Here is a 13,038-nt window from a genome sequence, read left to right on the forward strand (position 1 = left end):
CAAAGCACATTACCTTTCATTGTTGTAGCATAAAAATTTTAAGTATTTGGATACAAAATTACTGAAATGTATTTGTATAAACATAATTCACTTTTTCTTGATAAATCACAATCATTCTTGTGAATTTCTGCTACTGTTCTCTGTGGTGATGTTCTCAGGGCATGTTGAGTTTCTTTTATTTTTTATTTCAGTTTCTTATTTAAATAGTGAACATATATGCTAATATTAGTTTCAGGTGTAGAATTTAGTGATTCATCACTTAAATACAAAACCCAGTGCTTGGGACGCCTGGGTAGCTAAGGGGTTGGGCGTCTGCCTTCAGCTCAGGGTATGATCCCAGGATACAGGATGGAGTGCTGCATTGGCTCCCTGCAGGGAGCTGCTTCTCCCTGTGCCTGTGTTTCTGCCTCTCCCTCTGTGTATTTTATGAATGAATAAATAAGTCTTTAAAAACAAAAAACAGGGGCAGCCCAGGTGGCTCAACGTTTAGCGCCACCTTCAGCCCAGGGCTTGATCCTGGAGACCTGAGTTCCGCGTCGGGCTCCCTGCATGGAGCCTGCTTCTCCCTCGGCCTGTTTCTCTGCCTCTCTCTCTCTCTCTCTCATTCTCTGTCGCTCATGAATAAATAAATGAAATATTTTTTAAAAAATAAAGACAAAAAAACAGTGCTTGTCACAAGTGCCCTCCTTAATCCCCATCACCCATTCAGCCCATCCTACACACACCTCCCTCCATCAGCCCTTACTTTGTTCTCTGTTGTTAAGAGTTTCTTATGGTTTGTTACCCCTCTTTTTCCCCTTCCCTTATGTTCATCTGTTTTGTTTTTTAATTCCACATATGAGTGAAATCATATGGTATTTGTCTTTCTCTGGGACTTATTTTGCTTAGCATAATACTCTCTGGCTCTGTCCACATTGTTGCCAATGGCAAGATTTCATTCTCTTTGATGACTGAGTAATATTCCATTGTATATATGTATACCACATCTTTTTTTTTTAAAGATTTTATTGATTGATTGATTAGAGACACAGAGAGAGAGGCAGAGACATAGGCAGAGAGAGAAGCAGGCTCCCCACAGGGAGCCTGATGCAGGACTCAATCCCAGGACCCCTGGATCATACCCTGAGCCCAAGGCAGACAGACACTCAGCCGCTGAGCCACCTGTCCATTCATCAGTCGATGGACATTTGGGCTCTTTCCATAAGTTGGCGGGGTATGTTGAGTTTCATAGGACTGTTTTCCTGTTCATTCTAGTTCAAGTTAATAAACATTTAATGAGTCCCTACTTCTAGGCTTTTTGTATGCAGAGGGGCTACAGAAATAAATGAGAAGGCAGCCAAGATAGTTCAGCTGAAGATAGTTCAGCTGGGAGAGCATTACACTGAAGATATGAAGGTCCTTGGAAGAATGAGATGCACTGTAGTAAGGAGACCAGGAGTATGGATAGGTTGTGGGATAGAAATGTAACACTCCTCTGCCACAATTTGGTAAGTGCTAGACTAGAAGATAAATTGAGGAGGAGGTCAGGCCAAGTTAAAGGGAGAAGGTAATCTATAGAGCAGACAAAGATCATCACAGCTCATGCACAAACAAGGCTTCTGACATAGGGAATGACCCCATTGTGTGTCCCTGGACAAGAGTTGTGTCTACTGTGTTCAAAGCATAAGAAATAGGAGTCAGGAGGGAGACCACAGGAAGTTGAAGTTGGAACCAGGTGTAAAGAGAACTACATGTGGCTTAAGGAGTTTGGGTTTCATTCTTTTAACACTGGGGAAACTTTAAGTCAGAAGACTGATATGATCATATATGTTTTATAAATTCTAGTAGCATTATGAAGAATGATTAAGAATAATGTCTCTAAAAAAAAAAAAAAAGAATAATGTCTCTAAAACTAAAACTTTGATCACTCTTACCCATCTTTGCTGCTTCTGTCATACTTGGCTCTACTACTAGAATCATAAAACAGCCTAGTAGGAGGAAGAGGGCATAAGTGATGGATTGAATTTCTTATATACTTAATGGCTCTGAGTACCTGTGACTACCTTTTAGAGTTTTAAATTTCCTTCCTTATTAACAGATTATCATTTCACATTGATAATAGTGTGCTTGCCAAAGGAAACTCTTCTCCTTTTCAATATAGAGCTGGCTGAAAAATCCAAGTAAACAGCTGGGGGCTGACCATGATACAGTATGTGACTTTCAGTGATTTGACTTGGAGACATATATTTTGATCCTTAGATGACTTTTTTTCCTGGTTCGGGTCTTATTCTAGATCTTTATAACTGAACTATCCAACAACTTCATATAAGTGAAATATAACTGCAGCTTGTTTAAAAGATCATAATCACACATTTAAAAACATTTTTAAATTTATTTTAATATAGGTGATTGGAGTTGTGCTTCAAAAATTTCAGCAGTTCAACAGTATTTTATCTGCCAACAATAAGCTCTTTACTTGATTGCACCATGAGAAAGCTGCTAATGAAACTTGCTGAACACAAAAATGGACTTGAAGAACCAAAAGGCATTGTTTTCAAATGAAGAATTCTGAACAATTTTAAGCCTCGATGCTTTTTAATCACCACTGAGATTTTCCTCATAACATCAGAATGGCAAGCAGGCGAAAATCCACAACACCTTGCATGGTCCTTGCCAGTGAACAGGATCCAGACCTGGAGTTGATATCAGATTTGGATGAAGGTCCTCCTGTACTTACACCTGTAGAAAACACCAGAGCAGAGAGTATCTCAAGTGATGAAGAAGTTCATGAATCTGTGGATTCTGACAATCAACAAAATAAAAAAGTTGAAGGTGGCTATGAATGTAAATATTGTACTTTTCAAACCCCAGATCTAAATATGTTTACTTTTCATGTGGATTCAGAACATCCCAATGTAGTGCTAAATTCATCCTATGTTTGTGTTGAATGCAATTTTCTTACCAAAAGGTATGATGCACTTTCCGAGCATAATCTGAAATATCACCCAGGAGAAGAGAATTTTAAGTTGACTATGGTGAAACGAAATAACCAGACAATCTTTGAACAGACAATAAATGATCTGACTTTTGATGGTAGTTTTGTCAAAGAGGAGAATTCAGAGCAAGCTGAACCTACAGAAGTTTCTTCTTCAGGAATATCTATCAGTAAAACCCCAATCATGAAAATGATGAAAAATAAAGTGGAGAACAAACGGATCACAGTTCATCACAACTCAGTTGAGGACATTCCTGAAGACAAAGAGAATGAAATCAAACCAGACCGTGAAGAAACTGTGGAAAATCCAAGTTCCTCAGCCTCTGAATCTAATACAAGTACTTCGACTGTCAACAGAATACATCCAAATACTGCCAGCACAGTCATGACCCCAGCAGCAGTTCTTCCTGGGTTAGCACAGGTGATAACTGCTGTATCAGCTCAGCAGAATTCCAATTTGATTCCCAAAGTCTTAATCCCCGTTAATAGCATTCCTACCTACAATGCTGCATTGGATAACAACCCCCTGTTGCTTAACACCTACAACAAGTTCCCTTATCCCACAATGTCAGAAATTACTGTTCTTTCTGCTCAAGCAAAATACACAGAGGAACAGATCAAGATATGGTTTTCAGCCCAACGCTTAAAACATGGTGTTAGCTGGACTCCTGAGGAAGTAGAGGAGGCCAGAAGAAAACAATTCAATGGAACAGTACACACTGTACCTCAGACCATAACCGTTATTCCTACACACATTTCCACAGGGAGTAATGGTTTACCATCCATTTTACAGACATGCCAAATAGTTGGTCAGCCAGGACTGGTCCTTACACAAGTAGCTGGAGCAAACCCCTTGCCAGTAACAGCACCTATAGCCTTGACAGTGGCAGGGGTTCCAAATCAAACAAACGTACAAAAAAGTCAGGCACCTGCTGCCCAGCCTATTGCAGAGACAAAGCCAGCAACAGCAGCAATCCCACCTTCTCAGCTTGTTAAACATGAAACCACAGGGGCAAACCCTGATTCATTTGGCATTCGAGCCAAAAAGACTAAAGAACAACTGGCCGAATTAAAAGTCAGCTACCTTAAAAATCAGTTTCCCCATGATTCAGAAATTATCAGACTTATGAAAATCACAGGCCTGACTAAAGGAGAGATTAAAAAATGGTTTAGTGACACAAGGTACAACCAGAGAAATTCGAAGAGTAATCAGTGCTTACATCTCAACAATGATTCCTCCACGACTATTATTATAGACTCCAGTGATGAAACCACGGAATCCCCAACTGTTGTTACTTCACAGCCTAAACAATCCTGGAATCCTTTTCCCGACTTCACTCCCCAGAAATTTAAAGAGAAGACCGCAGAACAGCTCCGTGCCCTTCAGGCAAGTTTTCTCAACAGCTCTGTACTCACAGATGAAGAGTTAAATAGGTTAAGAGCTCAAACCAAACTTACCAGAAGGGAAATTGATGCTTGGTTTACAGAGAAGAAGAAATCAAAAGCTTTAAAGGAAGAGAAAATGGAAGTAGATGAAAATAATGCAGGTAGTTCCAAAGAAGAACCTGGAGAAACTTCTCCCAGAGATGAATCTGGTGCACCTAAGCCAGGAAATACGGGCAAGATCTGTAAAAAAACACCTGAGCAGTTGCACATGCTTAAGAGTGCATTTGTCCGAACCCAGTGGCCATCACCAGAAGAATATGACAAGTTGGCTGAAGAAAGTGGGCTTGCTAGAACAGACATCGTCAGTTGGTTTGGGGACACCCGTTATGCTTGGAAAAATGGAAACTTAAAATGGTACTACTACTATCAAAGCGCCAATTCGAGTAGTATGAATGGGCTGTCCTCCCTTAGGAAAAGGGGGAGGGGGAGACCCAAAGGAAGGGGAAGAGGAAGACCACGTGGGCGGCCAAGAGGAAGCAAGAGAATGAACAACTGGGACAGGGGGCCATCACTCATAAAATTTAAAACTGGAACTGCAATACTTAAGGATTATTACCTGAAGCACAAATTTCTTAATGAGCAAGACCTTGACGAGCTCGTGAACAAATCACATATGGGCTATGAGCAGGTCAGAGAGTGGTTTGCAGAAAGACAGAGGAGATCCGAGTTAGGTATGGAATTATTTGAGGAAAACGAGGAGGAAGATGAAGTGATCGATGATCAGGAAGAGGACGAAGAAGAAACAGATGATAGTGACACTTGGGAACCCCCACGACATGTGAAACGGAAGCTTTCTAAATCAGATGACTGAAATGTAAGTTTCTAATCTGAGTGTATATTCATCAACCATGTACATTTAGAATAGTCACCTTATATCTGACGCCTTCACTTGACAGTTTTTTCTGAGATGGTTTTCCTTTTAGCTAATAAGAGGACTAAGGACCAAGACTGTGGCCAAGAGACACGTGATTATTATGTGTAGTCTGATTATTATGATTGTTACATTTATTATGTAGAATTTAATGCTGCTATCATTTTTACATAAAATGTTTTTTTTTTTTTTACTTTGTTTTAAGGGAAAGGTACCCATTCTCAGAGAAGGGAGACTAGACTGGTGGTGGAGTGGAGGGATTCACAAAATACTGAAGATAACTAAAATGTATTGTTTGCAATCCTCCTTCACTAAAGCTTCATTTTTTGCCTATTTAAGGGAAGAATTCAAAAACGAAAACTAAAAAGAAGGGGAAAAGTGTACTGAAGCACAAACTTAACACAGGGGCGAGGATTGCTCAGTTTTAGGAAACTAGGTGAAAATGGGTATCTTTTTTTATTTATTGTATTGCCCCCAAACTATTAGGTTTTTAACTAGAGTTTAAAATGCTTTATGTGTTAAAATTATTCAGTAATTTTTCTGTTGAAAGCCAAAGGTCTATTTTAGGCTTTATGTAAATTCATATTTGCTTGGAGGGCATCTGTTTTTGAAAACTGTGATATAAATTATTTCTGTCTTAGAGATCAAAAGGTAAATAACAGATTTGATATTAAATTAACTCAGTTGCCTAAAGTGTCTTTTCATTCTTTGATAGAAAACAAACCTGCTACCAGAAGAAATGCTGTATTTGGTTAAAAATACATCTCTTGCTATAAAAGCGCAAGTAAACATGCTTTAAATCTGAAAGGTTTGGCATGTTCCTTAAATTTTAATTCTTTTATAGATTGAATTAAAATTTCACAGTAGCTGCAAATCAGACACCTGATTTGGAGTTAGGACTTCAATTCTTAATACTTTTGGAATTTAATAGCATAGTTCTATTCTACTCTCTGTTTTGGAGTGTTCTAGGATAAAACTATACTCTCTTGAGTATAGAGTAAACCATATTCTATTGCGAATAATGCACTTGTCACAAAATGTTTGTATATGTCTGTCAGTAGTCCCAAAGCATCTTATTATCAGAAATTACTGCCGTGTTCTCAAACAGTAAAAAAGGAAATGAGGAATAGATCCTCATTATCGTATGAGCATGTTTACTTACTTCCTTAGCTGTTTGCATCCCTACCCCATCCTCTACTTTTATGCTCTATTATTCTGTGCAGTATTTCCTTGACTCCCCCATGTCTTCCTCACTGGTTTTATTTATTTTGTTAAACAGTTATTTATAGAGAGCTTAATATGTACCAGGCACTTTTCTTTTTGCTTAGCAGTCCTTTTCCAGACTTTCTTTTCATTAACATTTTTTTTTCAAGCAGAAATATAGATGAAACTAAAGCATCTATTTTAGAGTAAATCTTACTCCAGGTTATTGAGCATAATGTAAGTAACAGGAAGTTAAACAATGTTGTATAGCTTTATCCTGAAGTGCAGTCCTCCATTTCCTAATGTCAGAAATTTTCAGGACAGGCTTTCTTCTGACCCAGATGCATAAAATATTTTTACCAGGCTTTTTTTTTTTTTTTTTGCTAAACACAATTCTCACTCGGCCAAGATTAAATCAACAAATGTGTTGCTGCAGTGAATTGTCCTTGTGGTTGTAGTAACTTCAGCAATGATTCTGTAGGGAGCTGCAATCTTCTAAAAATAACAGGAACTTTTTTGTACAGTTTTTGGCTTTGTGTGGATAATTCTCATGTTCTGTATTGACACTCTAATGGATACTATGATAAAAAAAATTCATACAAAGCCACAGTTTTCAAAAAATTATGTATGTTATTCATGCACTTTCATGGTACATATTCAGGCATGCCTTTAAAAATATTCAAAAGTCTAAAATTTAAAAATGCATTAATTAGCAAGTTACTGTTGGCTTAACAAAATAATTTTTCATCTTATAAGAGGATTCATCTAAGTTTCCTCTTAATAGTTATTTCTTCACTTAAATATGGTTCAGTTTACCAAAAATAAGTAACCAAAACTTCTCCAAAATAGTTATTGCAAAAAGTGAAATACATATATATCTTTTGCATAAGTGAGACTTGTATATAAATAGAAAAAAAATACAAGAGCCTTTAGATATCAGTCTGTTTATTACAAATACTGACATTGAATATACACTTCCTACTAATAATTGTTTTTATAAATTTTAACATAAAGGTGAAAATGTCCATATGCAGAACCTATACATAGGAGTTGCACACAAAATCTACTTTATATAAAATGTATATAGCAAGTGATCTCAGTGTTTAATAAGCGAATACAAAGGATGTATTTTCATGGCTAATTTGTATAATTTTTGTTTCTAAAGTGGTAAACATTAAAATATGGGTTTTAAAAAAATTTTAGTTTTTTATTATGTTTTTCTTTTATAGCTGCCTAACGTTGGAGGAGAATCAATTCTTCAACGCAAGATGTCTGATTTACTGTGAATGGGCCCAATCTTTGATGACACTGAAAATGTTTTGGGGCATACACATTATCAAAAAAATAGGATCCAATACCCAAAAGAAATGGAACTTAATGTTGTGCCAAAGTTAAACTACTGCATTTGGCGGAAGTTCTGCAATGTAAATAGAACACTAATTAAACAACTTGTAAAAATTCGAATTTTAATATAGTACATTTTTATTCTGATATGATGGAGATGTTCTGATTCTTAGACTTTCTGAGGGGGTTTAATGACCACTAGAGCTTGTCCTCATATTTTGTCCAGCTTAATACTGTATGTCTAGTGAGATGGGCCTTATTGCCATATTCTTTGATATGTGATTAAGCTTATAGCTTTGAGTGACCAAACATTTTACAGAGTAAAAATTGTTAGAAACAGGAAGAGGAAAAACTTGATGTATTTCTATGTCTTATTTATCAGGCCCTGCACTGAGATTAAAATTTCTGCATGGGCTTATACAATTTCAACGTAAGTGAAAAAAGCAGCCTATTGACACATGTTGAAACAGTAAGATTTTGTGATATCATTGGCCCTTAATGATGGATCTTTAATTTAACACATTCATGGATACCACTATTATTCTGTAATACTCTGTTCATTTTTTTCATTAGAAGCTGAATTTGCTTTGTATTAAACTGAAGATAATCAATTTTGAAGAAGGAAAAGAAAAAGGCATAAGAATTTGGGTAGGGTGAAACTCTGAAATAATTATTTTACCAAAAATGTGAAGAAGAACCATTTAGTAAATATATACTTCATGTTTTCTTAACAATCATATAGAAATCAGAAATGTTTGTACAGGTATCAGATCAGAATTTTCAAGAATTCTCTTTCAGGGAAATTCTACTTTATGTAGCAATTTCAGTGAATAGAGAGAAAATTCTGAACTGATCATAATGAGTTAAAGGTTAGCTTTTCATTTATGAATCATGGGAGTGTTAACTGTTAACTCTTGCCATATCAGGAGACTGAAAGTTCATACTAACTTATAAACTTTGTAAAGACCGGTGCTGTTCATTCATGTTGAGAAGGACCCTTTTTTTTTTTTTTTTTTTGTGACTTTAGGATCGTTTTTCAAAATGTGCTTTCTTCATAGAAAAAAAATGTTCAGTTTAATTAGCTCTGGATCTTAAAATGTTTTTCCGAATGACCGGATGTAGTGGGCTTGGCCAGTTTCTTTTGTCTAATTTAATGAATAATATTAAGCTCTTGTTTTTACCTAAATGTTTGTCAGCTAATGAAATGTTATGAAAAAGCCTTGAATATGCATGCTGCTTTCATTTTTATAAACTTTTTATTTTTTAACTATAGCTTTATTAGTAATTCCAAAATGCTGCAATTTAGCTGATTTCTTCACTCAGACAGCTGGCTTTGTGGGTGGCTTTTTCATACTACTGTTAACTTTTTTAAGAAGAAGCAATGTAAAGACTGTAACAATTTAATGCACTAAACTGTTCTTTCTTTTACACATTTAAAAACTTCTTAAAGCCCTCTGTATTATAATAATTAAATTGCTCCCTTTTTTAAACCATTGCTAATGTGGTCTGCGTTTTGTTTGACAATTTTCATATTTGAAATGTCAACTATTAGAAATAAAGCCTTTGAATAATATATTTATATTATGTTTCCCCTGCTATATGTAAACTTTGTATAACCATAAATAACTAGTAGTAATTTCCCTCTCTGTCTCTTTTATAAACTTGACACTTCATTCTGCTCTGATGTTTGCTAGATTTTAAATATATTTATTTGACAGAGCAAAAGCCCTCTTTTCCGGGTTAATGATGTCCTTGAATACAGAATAAAAATCAGCAGTGATTAGTAGGTTTCAGTGATTTTTTTTCCATTTTATTAACTGAGTTTTTTAAAAACTGTGGTGAAATACACATAACAAAATTTGCCACTATAGCTGTTTTTAGGTGAATGATTCAATGGCATTAATTATGTTCACAATGTTGGGCAACCATTACCACTATTAACAAAACGTTTTCATCATCCCAAACAGAAACTCCATAACCGTTAAGCATTCCCCCTCCCCCAAGCCCCTGGTAACCTTTAATCTACTATTCTATTTCTCTGAAATTGCCTATTTTTGATATTTCAAGTAAGTGGAATTATACAATACTTTTCCTTTTGTACTTGATTATCATAATGTTTTCAGGGTGCATTCATGTTGTAATATATATCAGTACTTTGTTCCTTTTTTTTTTTTTAAGTAAGCTCCATGCCCAGCGTGGAGCCCAATATGGGGCTTGAACTCATGAGATCTTGGTCTTGAACCCTGAGATCAAGACCTGAACCAAGATCAAGAGTCGGAGGCTTAACTGATTGAGCCACCCCAGGTACTTCTGTTACTTTTTATGGCAGAATAATATTCCGGACTGTAGCTGTGTTTTATTTGTTTGTTGTTTTATTTGAGTATAGTTGCCACACGATGTTACATTAGTTTCAAGTATACAACATAGTGATTGAACAATCCGATATATACATTTTATTTATTCTTCTGTTGATAGATGATAGACATTTGAGTTGTTTTTACCTTTTGGCCAGAAAAATGCTACAGTAAACATGGGCGTGTATAAGTATCCATTTAGAGTCTCTGTTTTCAGTTCTTTCAGGTATTTATCTAGGAGCGGAATTGCTGAATCAAATAGTAATTCTGTGTTTAAATTTTTGAGGAACCACCAAACTTTTCTACAGTGACAAAATGTCTTCCATAGTGTCTGTAACCATTTTACTCCAGTTTCTTTGTATCCTAGCCAACATTTTTTATTTTCAGTTCTAAAAAGTTATTATTATTATTATTATTACTACTAGTATTACTATCCTAATAGGTATGAAGTGGTGTCTCATAGTTTTGATTTGCATTTCTCTAATGACTAATGATGTTCCACATCTTTTAGCTGTTTATTGACCATTTATAGATTTTCTTTGGAGAAGTAAGTGTGTGTTCAAGTCCTTTGCCCAAGTATAATTGTGTTGCTTTTTGTCGTTGAGTTTTAGGGGTACTTTGTATATTTTGGATGGAAACCTTTAACAGATTATATGATTTGCAGATACAGTCAGTTCTCATTATCCACAGATTCTGTTTATTAAATTTGACTACTCACGAACATTCATTTGCAATCCCAAAATCAATATTCATGGCACTTTTGTGCTCATCCACACACATGTGAATGGTGGCAAAACATTTGAATTGTCAAACTGCATGTTCCCAGATGAAGTTTAAAAACAAAAAAAAAGTTATGCTTTGCCTCTTATTTCAACTCTCAGATTATAAAGAAACATCCCTTCTGTAGTCTGTTAGTGCCACTTTTAAAGTATTTTTGCGTCTTTTGTTGGTGATTTAGCTGTTTAAAATGACCCTAAGTGTAGTGCTAAAGCACTGCCTAGTGTTCATAAATGCAAGAAGGCTGTGAGGTGCCTTATGGAGAAAACACGTGTTAGACAAGCTTTATTCAGGCATGAGTTATGGTGCTGTCGGCTGAGAGTTCAATGTTAATGAATCAACAATGTATATTAAATAGGGTATCTTTAAACAGAAGAACAAATAAAACAGGTTATGTATTAATCAGTTTATGAAAACGTTATGATCGAAAAACTCCCAGGATTCTCCCTAGGAGAATTTGTTCAGTATTCACTGAATTAGTGACTCTGTAGAACATAACTATTGAGAGGAACAAAAATTGACTATATTTTCTTCCTTCTGTGGATTGTATTTTCACTTTCTTGATAGTATCATTTGATGAACAAAAAATTTTCTACTGTGATAATGTTCAATTTATCTATTTTTGTTATTGTTGTTATTTATGCTTTTGATGTCATATCTAAGAATCCATTTCCAAGGGGTGCCTGGCTGGCTCAGTTGGTAGATCATGAGACTTTTGATCTCTAGATTGAGTCCAAGCCCTGTATTGGGCCTACAAATTATTTAATAAGAAAAAAATCCATTGCCAAATCCAAGGTCATGAAGATTTACCCCTACGTTTTCTTTTAAGAGTTTTATGGTTACAGCTCTTTTTTATGTTTTTTATTTTATTTTTTATGGTTACAGATCTTATATTTAGATCATTAATGCATTGTGAATAAATTTTTGTATATGGCGTGAGGTAAAAGTCCAACTCCATTCTTTTGTTTGTGGTAATCCAGTTATCCTAGTGCTATCTGTTGAAACAACTATCTTTCTCTTACTGAATGGATATAGCACCCTAGTCAAAAATCAGTTGCCTATATTTATGAAGGTTTATTTGTAGACTTTCACTTCTATTCCTTTGATATATATATACTTATCCTTTTGCCATTGCCACACTGTTTTGATTATTTTCGTTTTATAGTAAGTTTTCACATCAGGAGTATGAGTCCTTAACTTTCTTCTTTTTCAAGATTATTTTGTATACTTGGGGTCCCTTGCAATTATATGTAAATTTGAGGATTGGCTTTTCCATTTCTGAAAAAAAGTTATTAGAAGTTTAAATTATGAACCATGGAAGCAGTTATCTTGAATCTTTAGATTGCTTTGGGTAGTATTGACATCTTAACAATATTCAGTATTCCTATCTATGAAGATGAGATGCCTTTCCACTTATTTAGGTCTTATTTCTTTCAGCAAGTTTTGTAGTTTTCAGTGGATAAGTCTTTCACCTCCTTGGTTACATGTTATTCATAGATATTCTTTAGATGCTATTGTTATTGGAATTGCTGTCTTAATTTGTTCTTCAGATTGTTTATTGTACAGAAGCAACTAATTTTTGTTTGTTAATCTCATAACCTCCAATTTTGCTGGATTCACTTATTAGCTCTAGTAGTTTTCTTATGGATTCTTTTTTTTTTTTTTTAATTTTTTTTTTATTTATTTATGATAGTCACAGAGAGAGAGAGAGAGGCAGAGACACAGGCGGAGGGAGAAGCAGGCTCCATGCACCGGGAGCCTGATGTGGGATTCGATACCGGGTCTCCAGGATCGCGCCCTGGGCCAAAGGCAGGCGCCAAACCGCTGCGCCACCCAGGGATCCCTTCTTATGGATTCTTTAGGATTTTCTATATGTAGGATCATGCCCTCCTTAAATAGATGTAGTTTTACTCTTCTCCCGTCTGGATACCTATTTTTCTCATCTAATTGCTCTGGCTGGAACTTCTGACACTGTGCTGAATAGCACTGGTGAAAGAGGACATCCTTGTCTTGTTCCTGATCACAAAAGAAGGCTTTTAACCTTGCCATCAAATATCATTATCTGTGGG

The 13,038-nt window shown here is 35.6% G+C and overlaps 1 protein-coding gene across 3 annotated transcripts in view; it reads left to right on the top strand.

The window, feature by feature from the left end:
• The window catches only part of ZHX1 (zinc fingers and homeoboxes 1), a 52,613-nt gene that overhangs the window by 15,010 nt on the left and 24,565 nt on the right, over window positions 1-13,038 (top strand). Inside the window, exons 3-4 of one of the 3 annotated variants that reach the window (XM_072733980.1) lie at window positions 2,385-5,234; window positions 7,698-9,331. In XM_072733980.1, the coding sequence (XP_072590081.1) occupies window positions 2,610-5,231 (2,622 nt within the window). In that variant the 5' untranslated portion in view covers window positions 2,385-2,609 and the 3' untranslated portion in view covers window positions 5,232-5,234; window positions 7,698-9,331. Of the gene's footprint in view, window positions 1-2,384; window positions 5,235-7,697; window positions 9,332-13,038 lie in introns of those variants that run through there. The other 2 variants (XM_072733979.1, XR_011996520.1) reach the window with 2 other exon arrangements.

This window comes from Vulpes vulpes, chromosome 13, assembly GCF_048418805.1.
Source record: "Vulpes vulpes isolate BD-2025 chromosome 13, VulVul3, whole genome shotgun sequence".
NCBI lineage: Eukaryota > Metazoa > Chordata > Mammalia > Carnivora > Canidae > Vulpes > Vulpes vulpes.